The following is a 17,507-nucleotide window of genomic DNA, read 5'->3' on the forward strand; positions in this document are numbered from 1 at the left end:
CTAAGCCATCTCCGTGGAGATGTTGCCTGTGCAACGGCAAAGAGAATGACTGGGGAAGGCGGAGCCTAGGAGGGATCATGTGACCAGCTTTGCTGGGCTCTTTGCCATTTCCTGTTGGGGAAGAGAATATCCCCACAAGTAAGGATGACGCCGTGGACCGGACACACCTATGTTGGAGAAAAATTTGTATTTGGATGAAAAGCCCTTTTCCACTGAATAAGATAAACCCAAATATCAAAGAGCTGATGGCTAATATTAAATCAATAAAAAAACAATATTAAGACATTGGGAAGATTAGTAAAGTTCTCTCTTCATACCATATTGCCATAAGAGTTAAAATAATAAGTCTAGCTGTAAAGAGTTTCGGGGACTACAAAAAGATGAAAATCCACTTTTCAAAAAAATAGCCTTCAAAATAAAGGACTCAATCACCATGTCATAAAAATAAAAGCACTTTTAAGTATTGGTAATTAAATGGACCCTGACAGAGAAGACTGGAAAAACTGGGAAAATAACAAGCAATTCTTGCCAAAAAAGGTGACTTTTCTGTATCATACCAAAACCTGTCTCACTGATCATTTAAATTTATCAAGGAACCATTTAAGCATTAACATAAAGAAAAAATAACTTATGCTTATCTGATAAATTCCTTTCTTTCTTGGTGATGAGACTCCACGATTCATAACTGTTGGGAATTCATCATCTGGCCACCAGGACGAGGCAAAGACACCCAACAGCAAGATTTAATATCCTGCCTACTTCCTGTCGTCGTCCCCCCCTAAAACTGACACCACTAAGAAAAAATTGGGCGGGTTTGTGGACTCTCACCGCCAAGAAAGAAAGGAATTTATCAGGTAAGCATAAAACAAAATTTATGTAAGAACTTACCTGATAAATTCATTTCTTTCATATTGGCAAGAGTCCATGAGCTAGTGACGTATGGGATATACATTCCTACCAGGAGGGGCAAAGTTTCCCAAACCTCAAAATGCCTATAAATACACCCCCCACCACACCCACAATTCAGTTTAACGCATAGCCAAGAAGTGGGGTGATAAGAAAGGAGCGAAAGCATCAACAAGGAATTGGAATAATTGTGCTTTATCTAAAAAAAATTATAACCACCACAAAAAGGGTGGGCCTCATGGACTCTTGCCAATATGAAAGAAATGAATTTATCAGGTAAGTTCTTACATAAATAATGTTTTCTTTCATGTAATTGGCAAGAGTCCATGAGCTAGTGACGTATGGGATAGCAAATACCCAAGATGTAGAACTCCACGCAAGAGTCACTAGAGAGGGAGGGATAAAAATAAAGACAGCCAATTCCGCTGAAAAAAGAATACACAACCCAAATCAAAAAAGTTTTAATCTTATAATGAAAAAAACTGAAATTATAAGCAGAAGAATCAAACTGAAACAGCTGCCTGAAGTACTTTTCTACCAAAGACTGCTTCTGAAGAAGAAAAAACATTGAAATGGTAGAATTTAGTAAAAGTATGCAAAGAAGACCAAGTTGCTGCTTTGCAAATCTGATCAACAGAAGCTTCATTCTTAAAAGCCCAGGAAGTAGAAACTGACCTAGTAGAATGAGCCGTAATCCTCTGAGGCGGGGATTTACCCGATTCCAAATAAGCATGATGAATCAAAAGCTTTAACCAAGAAGCCAAAGAAATGGCAGAAGCTTTTTGACCTTTCCTAGAACCAGAAAAAATAACAAATAGACTAGAAGTCTTTCTGAAATCTTTAGTAGCTTCAACATAATATTTCAAAGCTCTTACCACATCCAAAGAATGCAAAGATCTTTCCAAAGAATTCTTAGGATTAGGACACAACGAAGGGACAACAATTTCTCTACTAATGTTGTTGGAATACACAACCTTAGGTAAAAATTTAAATGAAGTCCGCAAAACCGCCTTACCCTGATGAAAAATCAGAAAAGGAGACTCACAAGAAAGAGCAGATAATTCAGAAACTCTTCTAGCAGAAGAGATAGCCAAAAGAAACAATACTTTCCAAGAAAGTATGTCCAGAGAATGCATAGGCTCAAACGGAGGAGCCTGTAAAGCTCTCAAAACCAAATTAAGACTCCAAGGAGGAGAGATTGACTTAATGACAGGCTTGATACGAAGCAAAGCCTGTACAAAACAACGAATGTCAGGAAGATTAGCAATTTTTCTGTGAAACAGAACAGAAAGAGCAGAGATTTGTCCTTTCAAAGAACTTGCAGACAAACCCTTATCCAAACCATCCTGAAGAAACTGTAAAATAATAGGAATTCTAAAAGAATGCCAAGAGAACTTATGAGTACACCATGAAATGTAAGTCTTCCAAACTCGGTAATAAATCTTTCTAGACACAGACTTACGAGCCTGCAACATAGTATTGAACACTGAGTCAGAGAAACCTCTATGACTAAGCACTAAGCGTTCAATCTCCATACCTTCAAATTTAATGATTTGAGATCCTGATGGAAAAAAACGGACCTTGAGATAGAAGGTCTGGCCTTAACGGAAGTGGCCAAGGTTGGCACCTGGACATCCGAACCAGATCCGCATAGCAAAACCTGTGTGGCCATGCTGGAGCCACCAGCAGTACAAACGAACGTTCCATTATGATTTTGGAAATCACTCTTGGAAGAAGAACTAGAGACGGAAAGATATAAGCAGGTTGATAATTCCAAGGAAGTGACAACATATCCACTGCTTCCGCCTGAGGATCCCTGGATCTGGACAGATACGTGGGAAGTTTCCTGTTTAGATGAGAAGCCATCAGATCTATTTCTGGAAGCCCCCATATCTGAACAATCTGAAGAAACACATCTGGGTGAAGAGACCATTCTCCCAGATATAATGTCTGGCGACTGAGATAATCCGCTTCCCAATTGTCTATATCTGGGATATGAACCGCAGAGATTAGACAGGAGCTGGATTCCGCCCATGCAAGTATCCGAGATACTTCTTTCATAGCTTGTGGACTGTGAGTCCCACCTTGATAATTGACATACGCCACGGTTGTGACATTGTCTGTCTGAAAACAAATAAATGATTCTCTCTTCAGAAGAGGCCAGAACTGAAGAGCTCTGAAAATCGCACAGAGTTCCAAAATATTGATTGGTAATCTCGCCTCTTGAGATTTCCTAACCCCCTGCGCTGTCAGAGATCCCCAGACAGCTCCCCAACCTGAAAGACTCGCATCTGTTGAAATCACAGTCCAGGTTGGACGAAGAAAATAGGCCCCTTGAACTAAACGATGGTGATCTAACCACCAAGTCAGAGATAGTCGAGTATTGGGATTTAAGGATATCAGTTATGATATATTTGTATAATCCCTGCACCAAAGGTTCAGCATACAAAGTTGAAGAGGTCTCATGTGAAAACGAGCAAAGGGGATCGCGTCCAATGCTGCAGTCATGAGACCTAAAACTTCCATGCACATAGCTACTGAAGGGAATGACTGAGACTGAAGGTTCCGACAAGCTGAAACCAATTTCAGACGTCTTTTGTCTGTTAAAGACAAAATCATGGATACTGAATCTATTTGGAATCCTAAAAAGGTTACCCTTGTCTGAGGAATCAAGGAACTTTTTGGTAAATTGATCCTCCAACCATGTTTTTGAAGAAACAACACAAGTTGATTCGTGTGAGATTTTGCAGAATGTAAAGACTGAGCAAGTACCAAGATATCGTCCAAATAAGGAAACACCGCAATACCCCGCTCTCTGATTACAGAGAGAAAGGCACCGAGAACCTTTGAAAAGATCCTTGGAGCTGTTGCTAGGCCAAAAGGAAGAGCAACAAATTGGTAATGCTTGTCTAGAAAAGAGAATCTCAGGAACTGATAGTGATCTGGATGAATTGGAATATGAAGGTAAGCATCCTGTAAGTCTATTGTGGACATATAATGCCCTTGCAGAACAAAAGGCAGAATAGTCCTTATAGTCACCATTTTGAATGATGGTATTCTTACATAACGATTCAAAATTTTTAGATCCAGAACTGGTCTGAATTCTCTTTCTTTGGTACAATGAACAGATTTGAATAAAACCCCAGACCCCGTTCCAGATATGGAACTGGCACAATTACCCCAGATGACTCCAGGTCTGAAACACATTTCAGGAAAGCCTGAGCCTTTACTGGGTTCACTGGAATGCGTGAGAGATAGAACCTTCTCACAGACGGTCTTATCTTGAAACCTATTCTGTACCCTTGAGAAACAATATTCTGAATCCAATGATTTTGAATTGAATTGATCCAAACATCTTTGAAAAATCGTAGTCTGCCCCCTACCAGCTGTGCTGGAATGAGGGCCGCACCTTCATGCGGACTTGGGGGCTGGTTTTGATTTTCTAAAAGGCTTGGATTTATTCTAGACTGGAAAAGGTTTCCAATTGGAAACCGTTCCTTTAGGGGAAGGGTCAGGCTTCTGTTCCTTATTCTAACGAAAGGAACGAAAACGGTTAGCAGCCCTAAATTTACCCTTAGATTTTTTATCCTGAGGCAAAAAAAGCTCCCTTCCCCCCAGTGACAGTTGAAATTATAGAATCCAACTGAGAACCAAATAATTTATTACCTTGGAAAGAAAAAGATAGCAACGTTGACTTAGAAGTCATATCTGCATTCCAAGATTTAAGCCATAAAGCTCTTCTAGCTAAAATAGCTAAAGACATATACCTGACATCAATTCTAATGATCTCAAAAATGGCATCACAAATAAAATTATTAGCATGTTGAAGAAGTTTAACAATGCTATACACATTATGATCTGGTACTTGTTGCGCTAAGGCCTCCAACCAAAAAGTTGAAGCCGCAGCAACATCAGCCAAAGAAATAGCAGGCCTAAGAAGATGACCTGAACATAAATAAGCCTTCCTTAGATGAGATTCAAGTTTCCTATCTAAAGGATCTTTAAAAGAAGTACTATCTGCCGTAGGAATAGTAGTACGTTTAGCAAGAGTAGAGATAGCCCCATCAACTTTGGGGATTTTTTCCAAAAGTCCAATCTATCAGACGGCAAAGGGTACAGTCTCTTAAACCTTAAAGAAGGAGTAAATGAAGTACCCAAACTATTCCATTCCCTAGAAATTACATCTGAAATTGCATCAGGAACTGGAAAAACCTCTGGAATAACTACATGAGGTTTTAAAACCGAATTTAAACGTTTACTGGTTTTAATATCAAGAGGACTAGACTCCTCCATATCTAATGCAATCAACACCTCTTTTAGTAAAGAACGAATAAACTCCATTTTAAATAAATATAAAGATTTGTCAATATCTGAGGCAGAATCTTCTGAACTAGATAGATCCTCATCAGAGATAGAAAAATCAGAATGCTGGCGGTCATTTAAAAATTCATCTAATTTATGAGAAGTTTTAAAAGACCTTTTACGTTTATTAGAAGGTGGTATAACAGACAGGGCCTTCTGAATAGAATTAGAAACAAATTCTCTTACATTAACAGGAATATCCTGAACATTAGATGTTGAAGGAACAACAACAGGTAATGGACTACTACTAATGGAAATATTGTCTGCTTTTGAAAGTTTATCATGACAACTAACACAAATCACAGCCGGAGGAACAGTTACCACAAGTTTACAACAAATGCACTTAGCAGTAGATTCTGATACAGGGTCAGATTGAGACATCTTGCAATATGTAATAGAAAAAAACAACATATAAAACAAAATTATCAAATTCCTTAAATGACAGTTTCAGGAATGGGAAAAAATGCAAACAGAATAAGCCTCTGGAAACCAGAAGCAAAATGAAACAAAGACTTAAATGTAAAAAAAACGTCTGCAACAAAAACGAGCGTCATAGATGACGCAACTACGTGAAAATTCTCGGCGTCAACTAGGACGCCGGAAATGACGTAATTTACATCAACAAACGTAATTCTCGCGGCAAAAATGACGCAATAAATTATAGCCTTTTTTGCACCCGCGAGCCTAACAGCCTGCAATTTAGAAGAAAAGTCCATTTGAAAAATTTTCAGGTGAGAAAAAAATGTATTCATATGCATTTCCCAAAATGAAACTGACAGTCTGTAAGAAGGAAATATACTGATTAACCTGAATCATGGCAAATATAAGTATAAAACATATATTTAGAACTTTACATATAAAGTGCCAAACCATAGCTGAGAGTGTCAAAAATAAAATAAGACATACTTAAAGACACTCATCTACATATAGTAGATAGCCAAACCAGTACTGAAACGAGAATCAGCAGAGGTAATGGTATATAAGAGTATATCGTCGATCTGAATAGGGAGGTAGGAGATGAATCTCTACGACCGAAAACAGAGAACCTATGAAATAGATCCCGATAGGATGACCATAGCATTAAATAGGTAATACTCCCTTCACATCCCTCTGTCATTCGCTGCACTCTGAGAGGAACCGGGCTTCAGCATGCTGAGAAGCACATATCAACGTAGAAATCTAGCACAAACTTACTTCACCACCTCCATAGGAGGCAAAGTTTGTAAAACTGAATTGTGGGTGTGGTGGGGGGTGTATTTATAGGCATTTTGAGGTTTGGGAAACTTTGCCCCTCCTGGTAGGAATGTATATCCCATACGTCACTAGCTCATTGACTCTTGCCAATTACATGAAAGAAATTATGTTTTCTTTCTTATGATGGTGAGAGCACACAATTCATTACTGTTGGGAACAAATATCTAAGCTTCGGAGTCCACTAAAAAAAAAATGTGTGGGACAAAAGGAGAGGCAGGCACCTATTTACCTCAGCCAAAACGAAAGCCTCAAACTGATCAATATTTTTTTTTAGTTAAGAAGTGTAAAGATAAACCTGATGCTGCCTTGATAAACTGGTTCTACAAATGACTCATTCTTGAAGACCCAACAAAAGGACACAATCTGAAGGTAAAAAAGGTTTAAAAACCTCAACTGTATGAAAATGGCGAGTAAACTCACTTTGAAAATTTTGGGTTCGTACCTAAGGAAGGAACCACAGATCCCTGGATAATATTCTCTAAAGAAAACACCTTAGGTAGGAACCAAATTGGATGACTAACCTTATAAAAATATCCACTACAGATTCAGAGAAATTTCTCTGAGAAAATCTGTGTTCAGACTCCAGTCTAAAAAAGAAAGTCAAAACCTTCAAACCCTCTATGGAAATACGAAAGGAAAATTGGAATAAAATTCCATCCTGCATACTACTACTCTCCAAAATCTTCCCAATCCTGAACCAAGAGAAAGGAAGCCACTTGCAACTCTGGTCTCTTAAAGGAACGAGTCAGGAAAAACCTGTCGAGGAGGTCGTTACCTAGAACACTTATGAGTTTGGTCCCTGTCCAGGAGTAAAACTAGCTACTCAGTCCCTAGGCTATTTCAGAGGATAAAACTAAAAGCTCCCCCCTGTTGCGCAAGACTTTGAAAGATCTGATTCAAGCGGAGCATACACAAACTAAACCTTAAAAGATAGCATTAGAGACCTCAAGTCTTCTGGCGAGGACAATGGAAAAACAGAATTTATGTTTACCTGATAAATTACTTTCTCCAACGGTGTGTCCGGTCCACGGCGTCATCCTTACTTGTGGGATATTCTCTTCCCCAACAGGAAATGGCAAAGAGCCCAGCAAAGCTGGTCACATGATCCCTCCTAGGCTCCGCCTACCCCAGTCATTCGACCGACGTTAAGGAGGAATATTTGCATAGGAGAAACCATATGATACCGTGGTGACTGTAGTTAAAGAAAATAAATTATCAGACCTGATTAAAAAACCAGGGCGGGCCGTGGACCGGACACACCGTTGGAGAAAGTAATTTATCAGGTAAACATAAATTCTGTTTTCTCCAACATAGGTGTGTCCGGTCCACGGCGTCATCCTTACTTGTGGGAACCAATACCAAAGCTTTAGGACACGGATGAAGGGAGGGAGCAAATCAGGTCACCTAAATGGAAGGCACCACGGCTTGCAAAACCTTTCTCCCAAAAATAGCCTCAGAAGAAGCAAAAGTATCAAACTTGTAAAATTTGGTAAAAGTGTGCAGTGAAGACCAAGTCGCTGCCCTACATATCTGATCAACAGAAGCCTCGTTCTTGAAGGCCCATGTGGAAGCCACAGCCCTAGTGGAAGGAGCTGTGATCCTTTCAGGAGGCTGCCGTCCGGCAGTCTCTTAAGCCAATCTGATGATGCTTTTAATCCAAAAAGAGAGAGAGGTAGAAGTTGCTTTTTGACCTCTCCTTTTACCAGAATAAACAACAAACAAGGAAGATGTTTGTCTAAAATCCTTTGTAGCATCTAAATAGAATTTTAGAGCGCGAACAACATCCAAATTGTGCAACAAACGTTCCTTCTTCGAAACTGGTTTCGGACACAGAGAAGGCACGACTATCTCCTGGTTAATGTTTTTGTTAGAAACAACTTTTGGAAGAAAACCAGGTTAGTACGTAAAACCACCTTATCTGCATGGAACACCAGATAAGGAGGAAAACACTGCAGAGCAGATAATTCTGAAACTCTTCTAGCAGAAGAAATTGCAACCAAAAACAAAACTTTCCAAGATAATAACTTAATATCAACGGAATGTAAGGGTTCAAACGGAACCCCCTGAAGAACTGAAAGAACTAAGTTGAGACTCCAAGGAGGAGTCAAAGGTTTGTAAACAGGCTTGATTCTAACCAGAGCCTGAACAAAGACTTGAACATCTGGCACAGCTGCCAGCTTTTTGTGAAGTAACACAGACAAGGCAGAAATCTGTCCCATCAAGGAACTTGCAGATAATCCTTTTTCCAATCCTTCTCGAAGGAAGGATAGACTCTTAGGAATCTTAACCTTGTCCCAAGGGAATCCTTTAGATTCACACCAACAGATATATTTTTTCCAAATTTTGTGGTAAATTTTTCTAGTTACAGGCTTTCTGGCCTGAACAAGAGTATCAATAACAGAATCTGAGAACCCTCGCTTTGATAAGATCAAGCGTTCAATCTCCAAGCAGTCAGCTGGAGTGGGACCAGATTCGGATGTTCGAACGGACCTTGAACAAGAAGGTCTCGTCTCAAAGGTAGCTTCCATGGTGGAGCCGATGACATATTCACCAGATCTGCATACCAAGTCCTGCGTGGCCACGCAGGAGCTATCAAGATCACCGACGCCCTCTCCTGATTGATCCTGGCTACCAGCCTGGGGATGAGAGGAAACGGCGGGAATACATAGGCTAGTTTGAAGGTCCAAGGTGCTACTAGTGCATCTACTAGAGTCGCCTTGGGATCCCTGGATCTGGACCCGTAGCAAGGAACCTTGAAGTTCTGACGAGAGGCCATCAGATCCATGTCTGGAATGCCCCACAGTTGAGTGATTTGGGCAAAGATTTCCGGATGGAGTTCCCACTCCCCCGGATGCAATGTCTGACGACTCAGAAAATCCGCTTCCCAATTTTCCACTCCTGGGATGTGGATTGCAGACAGGTGGCAGGAGCGAGTCTCCGCCCATTGAATGATTCTGGTCACTTCTTCCATCGCCAGGGAACTCCTTGTTCCCCCCTGATGGTTGATGTACGCAACAGTCGTCATGTTGTCTGATTGAAACCGTATGAACTTGGCCCTCGCTAGCTGAGGCCAAGCCTTGAGAGCATTGAATATCGCTCTCAGTTCCAGAATATTTATCGGTAGAAGAGATTCTTCCCGAGACCAAAGACCCTGAGCTTTCAGGGATCCCCAGACCGCGCCCCAGCCCATCAGACTGGCGTCGGTCGTGACAATGACCCACTCTGGTCTGCGGGAGGTCACCCCTTGTGACAGGTTGTCCAGGGACAGCCACCAACGGAGTGAGTCTCTGGTCCTCTGATTTACTTGTATCTTCGGAGACAAGTCTGTATAGTCCCCATTCCACTGACTGAGCATACACAGTTGTAATGGTCTTAGATGAATGCGCGCAAAGGGAACTATGTCCATTGCCGCTACCATCAAACCTATCACTTCCATGCACTGCGCTATGGAAGGAAGAGGAACGGAATGAAGTATCCGACAAGAGTTTAGAAGTTTTTTTTTTTTTTTTTTTTTTTTTTTTTCTGGTCTCTGTCAGAAAAATCCTCATTTCTAAGGAGTCTATTATTGTTCCCAAGAAGGGAACTCTTGTCGACGGAGATAGAGAACTCTTTTCCACGTTCACTTTCCATCCGTGAGATCTGAGAAAGGCCAGGACTATGTCCGTGTGAGCCTTTGCTTGAGGAAGGGACGACGCTTGAATCAGAATGTCGTCCAAGTAAGGTACTACAGCAATGCCCCTTGGTCTTAGCACCGCCAGAAGGGACCCTAGTACCTTTGAGAAAATCCTTGGAGCAGTGGCTAATCCGAAAGGAAGCGCCACGGACTGGTAATGCTTGTCCAGGAATGCGAACCTTAGGAACCGATGATGTTCCTTGTGGACAGGAATATGTAGATACGCATCCTTTAAATCCACCGTGGTCAAGAATAGACCTTCCTGGATGGAAGGATTGTTCGAATGGTTTCCATTTTGGACGATGGAACCTTGAGAAACTTGTTTAGGATCTTGAGATCTAAGATTGGTCTGAACGTTCCCTCTTTTTTGGGAACTACGAACAGATTGGAGTAGAACCCCATCCCTCGTTCTCTTAATGGAACAGGATGAATCACTTCCAGAAGATAACCTTGGGAGACTATTTCTAGCGCCCAAGGATCCAGAACATCTCTTGCCCAAGCCTGAGTGAAGAGAGAGAGTCTGCCCCCCCACCAAATCCGGTCCCGGATCGGGGGCCCGCATCTCATGCTGTCCTGGGAGCAGTGGCAGGTTTCTTGGCCTGCTTTCCTTTGTTCCAGCCTTGCATAGGTCTCCAGGCTGGATTGGCTTGAGAAGTATTACCCTCCTGCTTAGAGGACGTAGCACTTGGGGCTGGTCCGTTTCTGCGAAAGGGACGAAAATTAGGTTTATTTTTGGCCTTGAAAGACCTATCCTGAGGAAGGGCGTGGCCCTTGCCCCCAGTGATATCAGAGATAATCTCTTTCAAGTCAGGGCCAAACAGTGTTTTCCCCTTGAAAGGAATGTCAAGCAATTTGTTCTTGGAAGACGCATCCGCTGACCAAGATTTTAACCAAAGCGCTCTGCGCGCCACAATAGCAAACCCAGAATTTTTCGCCGCTAACCTAGCCAATTGCAAGGTGGCGTCTAGGGTGAAAGAATTAGCCAATTTAAGAGCACGAATTCTGTCCATAATCTCCTCATAAGAAGAAGAATTACTAATAATCGCCTTTTCTAGCTCATCGAACCAGAAACACGCGGCTGTAGTGACAGGGACAATGCATGCAATTGGTTGTAGAAGGTAACCTTGCTGAACAAACATCCTTTTTTAGCAAACCTTCTAATTTTTTATCCATAGGATCTTGGAAAGCACAACTATCTTCTATGGGTATAGTGGCGCGCTTGTTTAGAGTAGAAACCGCCCCCTCGACCTTGGGGACTGTCTGCCATAAGTCCTTTCTGGGGTCGACTATAGGAAACAATTTTTTAAATATGGGGGGAGGTACGAAAGGTATACCGGGCCTGTCCCATTCTTTATTAACAATGTACGCCACCCGCTTGGATATAGGAAAAGCTTCGGGGGGCCCCGGGGCCTCTAGGAACTTGTCCATTTTACATAGTGTTTCTGGAATGACCAGATAATCACAATCATCCAAATTGGATAACACCTCCTTAAGCAGAGCGCGGAGATGTTCCAACTTAAATTTAAAAGTAATCACATCAGGTTCAGCTTGTTGAGAAATTTTTCCTGAATCTGAAATTTCTCCCTCAGACAAAACCTCCCTGGCCCCCTCAGACTGGTGTAGGGGCCCTTCAGAAACAATATCATCAGCGTCCTCATGCTCTTCAGTATTTTCTAAAACAGAGCAGTCGCGCTTTCGCTGATAAGTGGGCATATTGGCTAAAATGTTTTTGATAGAATTATCCATTACAGCCGTTAATTGTTGCATAGTAAGGAGTATTGGCGCGCTAGATGTACTAGGGGCCTCCTGTATGGGCAAGACTGGTGTAGACGAAGGAGGGGATGATGCAGTACCATGCTTACTCCCCTCACTTGAGGAATCATCTTGGGCATCATTTTTACTAAATTTTTTATGACATAAATCACATCTATTTAAATGAGAAGGAACCTTGGCTTCCCCACAGTCAGAACACAATCTATCTGGTAGTTCAGACATGTTAAACAGGCATAAACTTTATAACAAAGCACAAAAAACGTTTTAAAATAAAACCGTTACTGTCACTTTAAATTTTAAACTGAACACACTTTATTACTGCAATTGCGAAAAAGTATGAAGGAATTGTTCAAAATTCACCAAAATTTCACCACAGTGTCTTAAAGCCTTAAAAGTATTGCACACCAAATTTGGAAGCTTTAACCCTTAAAATAACGGAACCGGAGCCGTTTTTATATTTAACCCCTTTACAGTCCCTGGAATCTGCTTTGCTGAGACCCAACCAAGCCCAAAGGGGAATACGATACCAAATGATGCCTTCAGAAAGACTTTTCTATGTATCAGAGCTCCACACACATGCAGCTGCATGCCATGCTGTTCTCAAAAACAAGTGCGCCATACCGGCGCGAAAATGAGGCTCTGACTATGATTAGGGAAAGCCCCTATAGAATAAAGTGTCTAAAACAGTGCCTGCCGATATTATTTTACAAAAAATACCCAGATTAAATGATTCCTCAAGGCTAAATATGTGTAAATATGATCGATTTAGCCCAGAAAATGTCTACAGTCTTAATAAACCCTTGTGAAGCCCTTATTTACTGTCTGAATAAAAATGGCTTACCGGATCCCATAGGGAAAATGACAGCTTCCAGCATTACATCGTCTTGTTAGAATGTGTCATACCTCAAGCAGCAAAAGACTGCTCACTGTTCCCCCAACTGAAGTTAATTCCTCTCAACAGTTCTGTGTGGAACAGCCATGGATTTTAGTAACGGTTGCTAAAATCATTTTCCTCATACAAACAGAAATCTTCATCTCTTTTCTGTTTCAGAGTAAATAGTACATACCAGCACTATTTTAAAATAACAAACTCTTGATTGAATAATAAAAACTACAGTTAAACACTAAAAAACTCTAAGCCATCTCCGTGGAGATGTTGCCTGTACAACGGCAAAGAGAATGACTGGGGTAGGCGGAGCCTAGGAGGGATCATGTGACCAGCTTTGCTGGGCTCTTTGCCATTTCCTGTTGGGGAAGAGAATATCCCACAAGTAAGGATGACGCCGTGGACCGGACACACCTATGTTGGAGAAATATACCGCTGAATAACTGCAAAAAATCTGAGAGATTGTTACACAAATTAAAGGGAGTTGAACACCTGCAAATCAGAAAAAGTGATCCTAATTATCTCCTTAAAGGATGAATGTAGGGAACAGGAAGTAGGAGTGACATTAGAGCTCTTGCAGTAGGGTGTCATTGCCTCCTCCTGGTGGCCAGGTGATGAATTCCCAGGTAGTAATCAAGAATGGACTATTGCCACCATAAGAAATAAATCACTTATTGCACATACTTGTGAATACTTGGACATTTTTAAGTTTTACTTTATATTATAGAGCAATTAAATCATTGATTAAAATGAATTTGCTTGACAACAGCCACTAATACACATTCTGAATTGTTAACCATCGTATAGGAAGTACTATTTATAATAAAAACCCTGTACTTTCCTGCAAGGAATCAACCTCAAAATAACTATAATTTATCCTGGAATATTTGTACCAAGTATTGTTGATCAGGATCGTCTGATCGCAAGAGGTGGATAAACCTTCCAACAAGGCTCTGTTCATCAGCAAAGTCTTCAGGGTCAGGTTCTTCTGCAGGTTGATCTGGCTGGTCTTGTATCAATGTCGAAACCAAGTTCATGATTGCATCAACCTGCAAACCAAAAAAAAAAGGCAGCGAATTAGTACTCAATCTCACATTATCTCCCGCATTACATTAATTAAATACTTTTTATTTTAGTAAAGAAACAAAGGTTTATGACATAGAAAAACTGCTTTTTCCTGTTTATTTTACAGAAAAGTGGTAAATGTAAGATTTCCTGCAATTTCATTTTCTTAGCTCAATCTTATATCGGACTTCACTTTCAATTTTCAAACAACTTTCCAATTTACTTATGTTATCAAATTTGCTTTGTTATCTTGGTATCCTTTTCGAGGAGTAGCAATGCACTACTAGGAGTTAGCTGAATACATCATTTAAGTCAATGGCAAGAGCATATATGTGCAGCCACCAATCAACAGCTAGCTCCCTGTAGTGCTGTTCTGCTCCTCAGCCTATCCTATCCCAGCTATGTATTCTTTCCAACAAAGGATAGAAAGAGAACAAAGCATATTACAAAATAGAAGAACATTGGAAAGTTGCTTAAAATTGCATGCTCAATATGAATCATGAAAGAAAAATCTTAGTTTCATACCCCTTTAAATCAAAATAAAACTTTACAAAAGTAATTATATATTATATATTATTTTTTTTTTTATTTTTTTTTGGGGGGGGGGGGTACAACAGGTCCAGCAGATTCAGAATACACCATTAATATATTTTTATTTCAAGGTATGTGAGATAGCTGTGACAAAAACTGTATAAAAAAAAATTGATAAACATTTATTTATATTTAATAATCGATCTATAGTTAAGATTTTACTATATAATATTGAAAATGGTCAGGTGATCACTGCAGTTACTATAATCACCTAACTAAATTGTAATCAAGGGTAGCCACATGTAAAACAGGGCCCATACAGGCTTTTAGGGGTTATTATTTATATTAGAGAGGCCCCTTTGTACAAAACAGAAATAAAAACACTTTCTTGCAAGTTGATCACTGTTACCACAGTAATCACCTGAATATACAAACCAAATTCATATATTTTTTTAAGAAAGGGACTGGTCTACTAGAAAATAAACTTTATAAGGGGTCTCTAGAAAGAACAGATTTTCTACTGCGTATATAATGTCTTTTCCTAAGCAAATCCCTGTGTATTGTCTTTAAACTTTTTTTTTTTTTTAAAGCATCTGCTTTGTAGTGGCCTTCCAAGACCACAACCATTGGAAAGTGCACACTTTCAAATGAGGAGTCTTGGAGTTGGAGGTCTATGGCTCGCAAGGAAGCCGATATAAAGGGGTTTGAAAAGCAACCCCCCAATCCAGCTCCCATACCAGTCTGTTATATAGCAGTTCCGCCCTCTCTGTGATGTCACCAAGTACATTTGTAGTGACATCACAGGCAATCCGATGCCCCCCAGTATGTCACCAACAATCAGGTCTGCAGTGCAGGTGAAGCACTGATCTGTGCTGTAATCATCGATTCCCCTTCATGACAAGAACAAGCCATTATGCACTTGCAGCAGTTTGCATGACCCATGCTTGTCATGCACACGAGAGTGGTGACTATTAAACTCAACATTTCAACAGTTCATAAAATGTTTCATTATTTAAAGTGAAACATTATTGTATTATACATTAAAGGGATACTAAACCCATTGTTTAGATAGAAAGTTGCTTAAAATTGTATGCTCTAATTTAATCCTATTGTAATTTTTTTCTTCATTCTCGTTATCTTTATTTAAGAAAGAAGGAATATAAGCTTAAGAGCCGGCCCATTTTTGGTTCAGAACCCTGGATAGCGATTGCCACATTTAGCCAGCAATCAGCAAGCACAACCGAGGTGCTAAACCAAAAATGGGCTAGCTCCTTAGCTTAGTTTGCTCTTTTAAAATAAAGATAGCAAGAAAACAAAGAAAAATTGATAATAGGAGTAAATTAAAAAGTTGTTTAAAACTAAATACTCTATCTGAACCATGAAAGAAAAAAAATGGGTTTAGTACACCTTTTATTATTTTGCTTACTTTTGCTGTAAATTTGCACTGGTTTCACTTTCTCCCCAGGAGACTTGGGTTAATACTTTTAGCTCAGTACGCTGAGGTAGGCAAGCTTTGATCTGTCACGGAACCCGCTGTCGGCTCACAACAGTCAGACGATCAGGAGTCCTTTTTGCCAAACCGCAGGTTAGCATAGACAAGCTCGCATCTAGTAACAGCAGCAAATCATCATTACAGATATCTGTACACAACAAGCTGTTATTCTGAACCTTCAGTCTATAAAGCAGGATTAGAACGACCAAGTAGCCTCCTTCTCAAAAAAACTGTTTGCAGCCAGAGTGGTTCTTATGGCATCTCCCAGAAACAACTTGCATTTATAACCTGCAAACAAAAGGACTCCTGATCGTCTGACTGTTGAGAGCCGACAGCGGGTTCTGTGACAGATCAAAGCTTGCCTACCTCAGCGTACTGACTGCTGTAAACGTCAGCCTGCCTGTTCGCACTTCTTTTAATAAGAGTGCCAATCTCCTTGTGAGTATTATTCCACACGATAACTGTCATTGTATTACACAACTGTTCAGAGTTATCCACACCATGAGGCGCTTTCTTTCTTTACTATCTAGATTGACCCACCTACCACCGGTTCTAAGAAAAGCAGCCTGCCTATTACTTCCTTTGAAACTGACGTATTTGCCTGATTCACGGTTTCTTATTTAACCTTTTCCTTTCATTGCACAGTATTGTATCTATTGTGTGCACATATTTTGTTTTTATCATATGTTGAAACTGACTAATTTGCCTGATTCACGGTTTCTTATTTAACCTTTTCCTCTTATTGCACAGTATTATATTTATTGTGTGTACATATTTTGTCTATATCATATTTTGTATTTTGAACAATTGTTCACTACATTTTATTTACCTATGTGATTTTTTTGCATATATATTTATTTACATAGGTTTGTGTGTCACTAAATATATTTGCACACAACTGTGCACTAGCCACTTCATACTTTTTAGGCCAATTATGATTTGTTGGTCCTATATTTATATATATATGTAGATTTAAAGAAACAGCACTTGCTTTATTTTACTTCAAACATTCACACATTTATTGTTCTCAGACCACATAACACAGGGAAATCCAAAATATATATTTTTTGGTCTTCATATCACTTTTTATCTGTTTATTTGTATGTTGTTACAGCGACTTTTACGAGTCCCCAAAAAATAAAAAACACATTTTATCATATACACACTTGGCGCACACTATTCTCTATATTCCTTATATATAGTATTTTGTAATACTTTTAACTAATTTTCTATGAGTGATTCTTTACCCCACTTCCACTTTTACCTTCTTGTTTTACTGTTTCTGTATCATCTTTCTTTTCAACAAGTCCTTAAATTGGTGGCAGCCTTACTAGTTCCTGGATCAGGGAGCCACTTTCTTCATGGTAATTTACACAGATGCCAGCCTGCTAGGCTGGGGTGCAGTCTGGGAGTCTCAGAGAGCACAGGGAGGAGTTTGGTTTTTTCAGGAGGCGAGGTTACCAATAAATATTTGGAACTTGTGCAATTTTAAGGGCTTTCCAGAGTTGCAATACACACAAGAATGAAGTCTAGCATTTGCTCACAAGCTCTCAGCTAAGTTTAAA

General features: G+C 40.0%; 1 protein-coding gene across 1 annotated transcript in view; it reads right to left on the reverse strand.

Moving 5' to 3' along the window:
* VPS35 (VPS35 retromer complex component) overlaps positions 1–17,507 on the reverse strand; it is a 588,646-nt gene that overhangs the window by 213,169 nt on the left and 357,970 nt on the right. The window contains exon 12 of the mRNA XM_053701861.1: positions 13,748–13,903. Coding sequence (XP_053557836.1) covers positions 13,748–13,903 — 156 coding nt within the window. The remainder of the gene's footprint in view (positions 1–13,747; positions 13,904–17,507) is intronic.

This window comes from Bombina bombina, chromosome 1 (assembly GCF_027579735.1).
Source record: "Bombina bombina isolate aBomBom1 chromosome 1, aBomBom1.pri, whole genome shotgun sequence".
NCBI classification, from domain to species: Eukaryota; Metazoa; Chordata; class Amphibia; order Anura; family Bombinatoridae; genus Bombina; species Bombina bombina.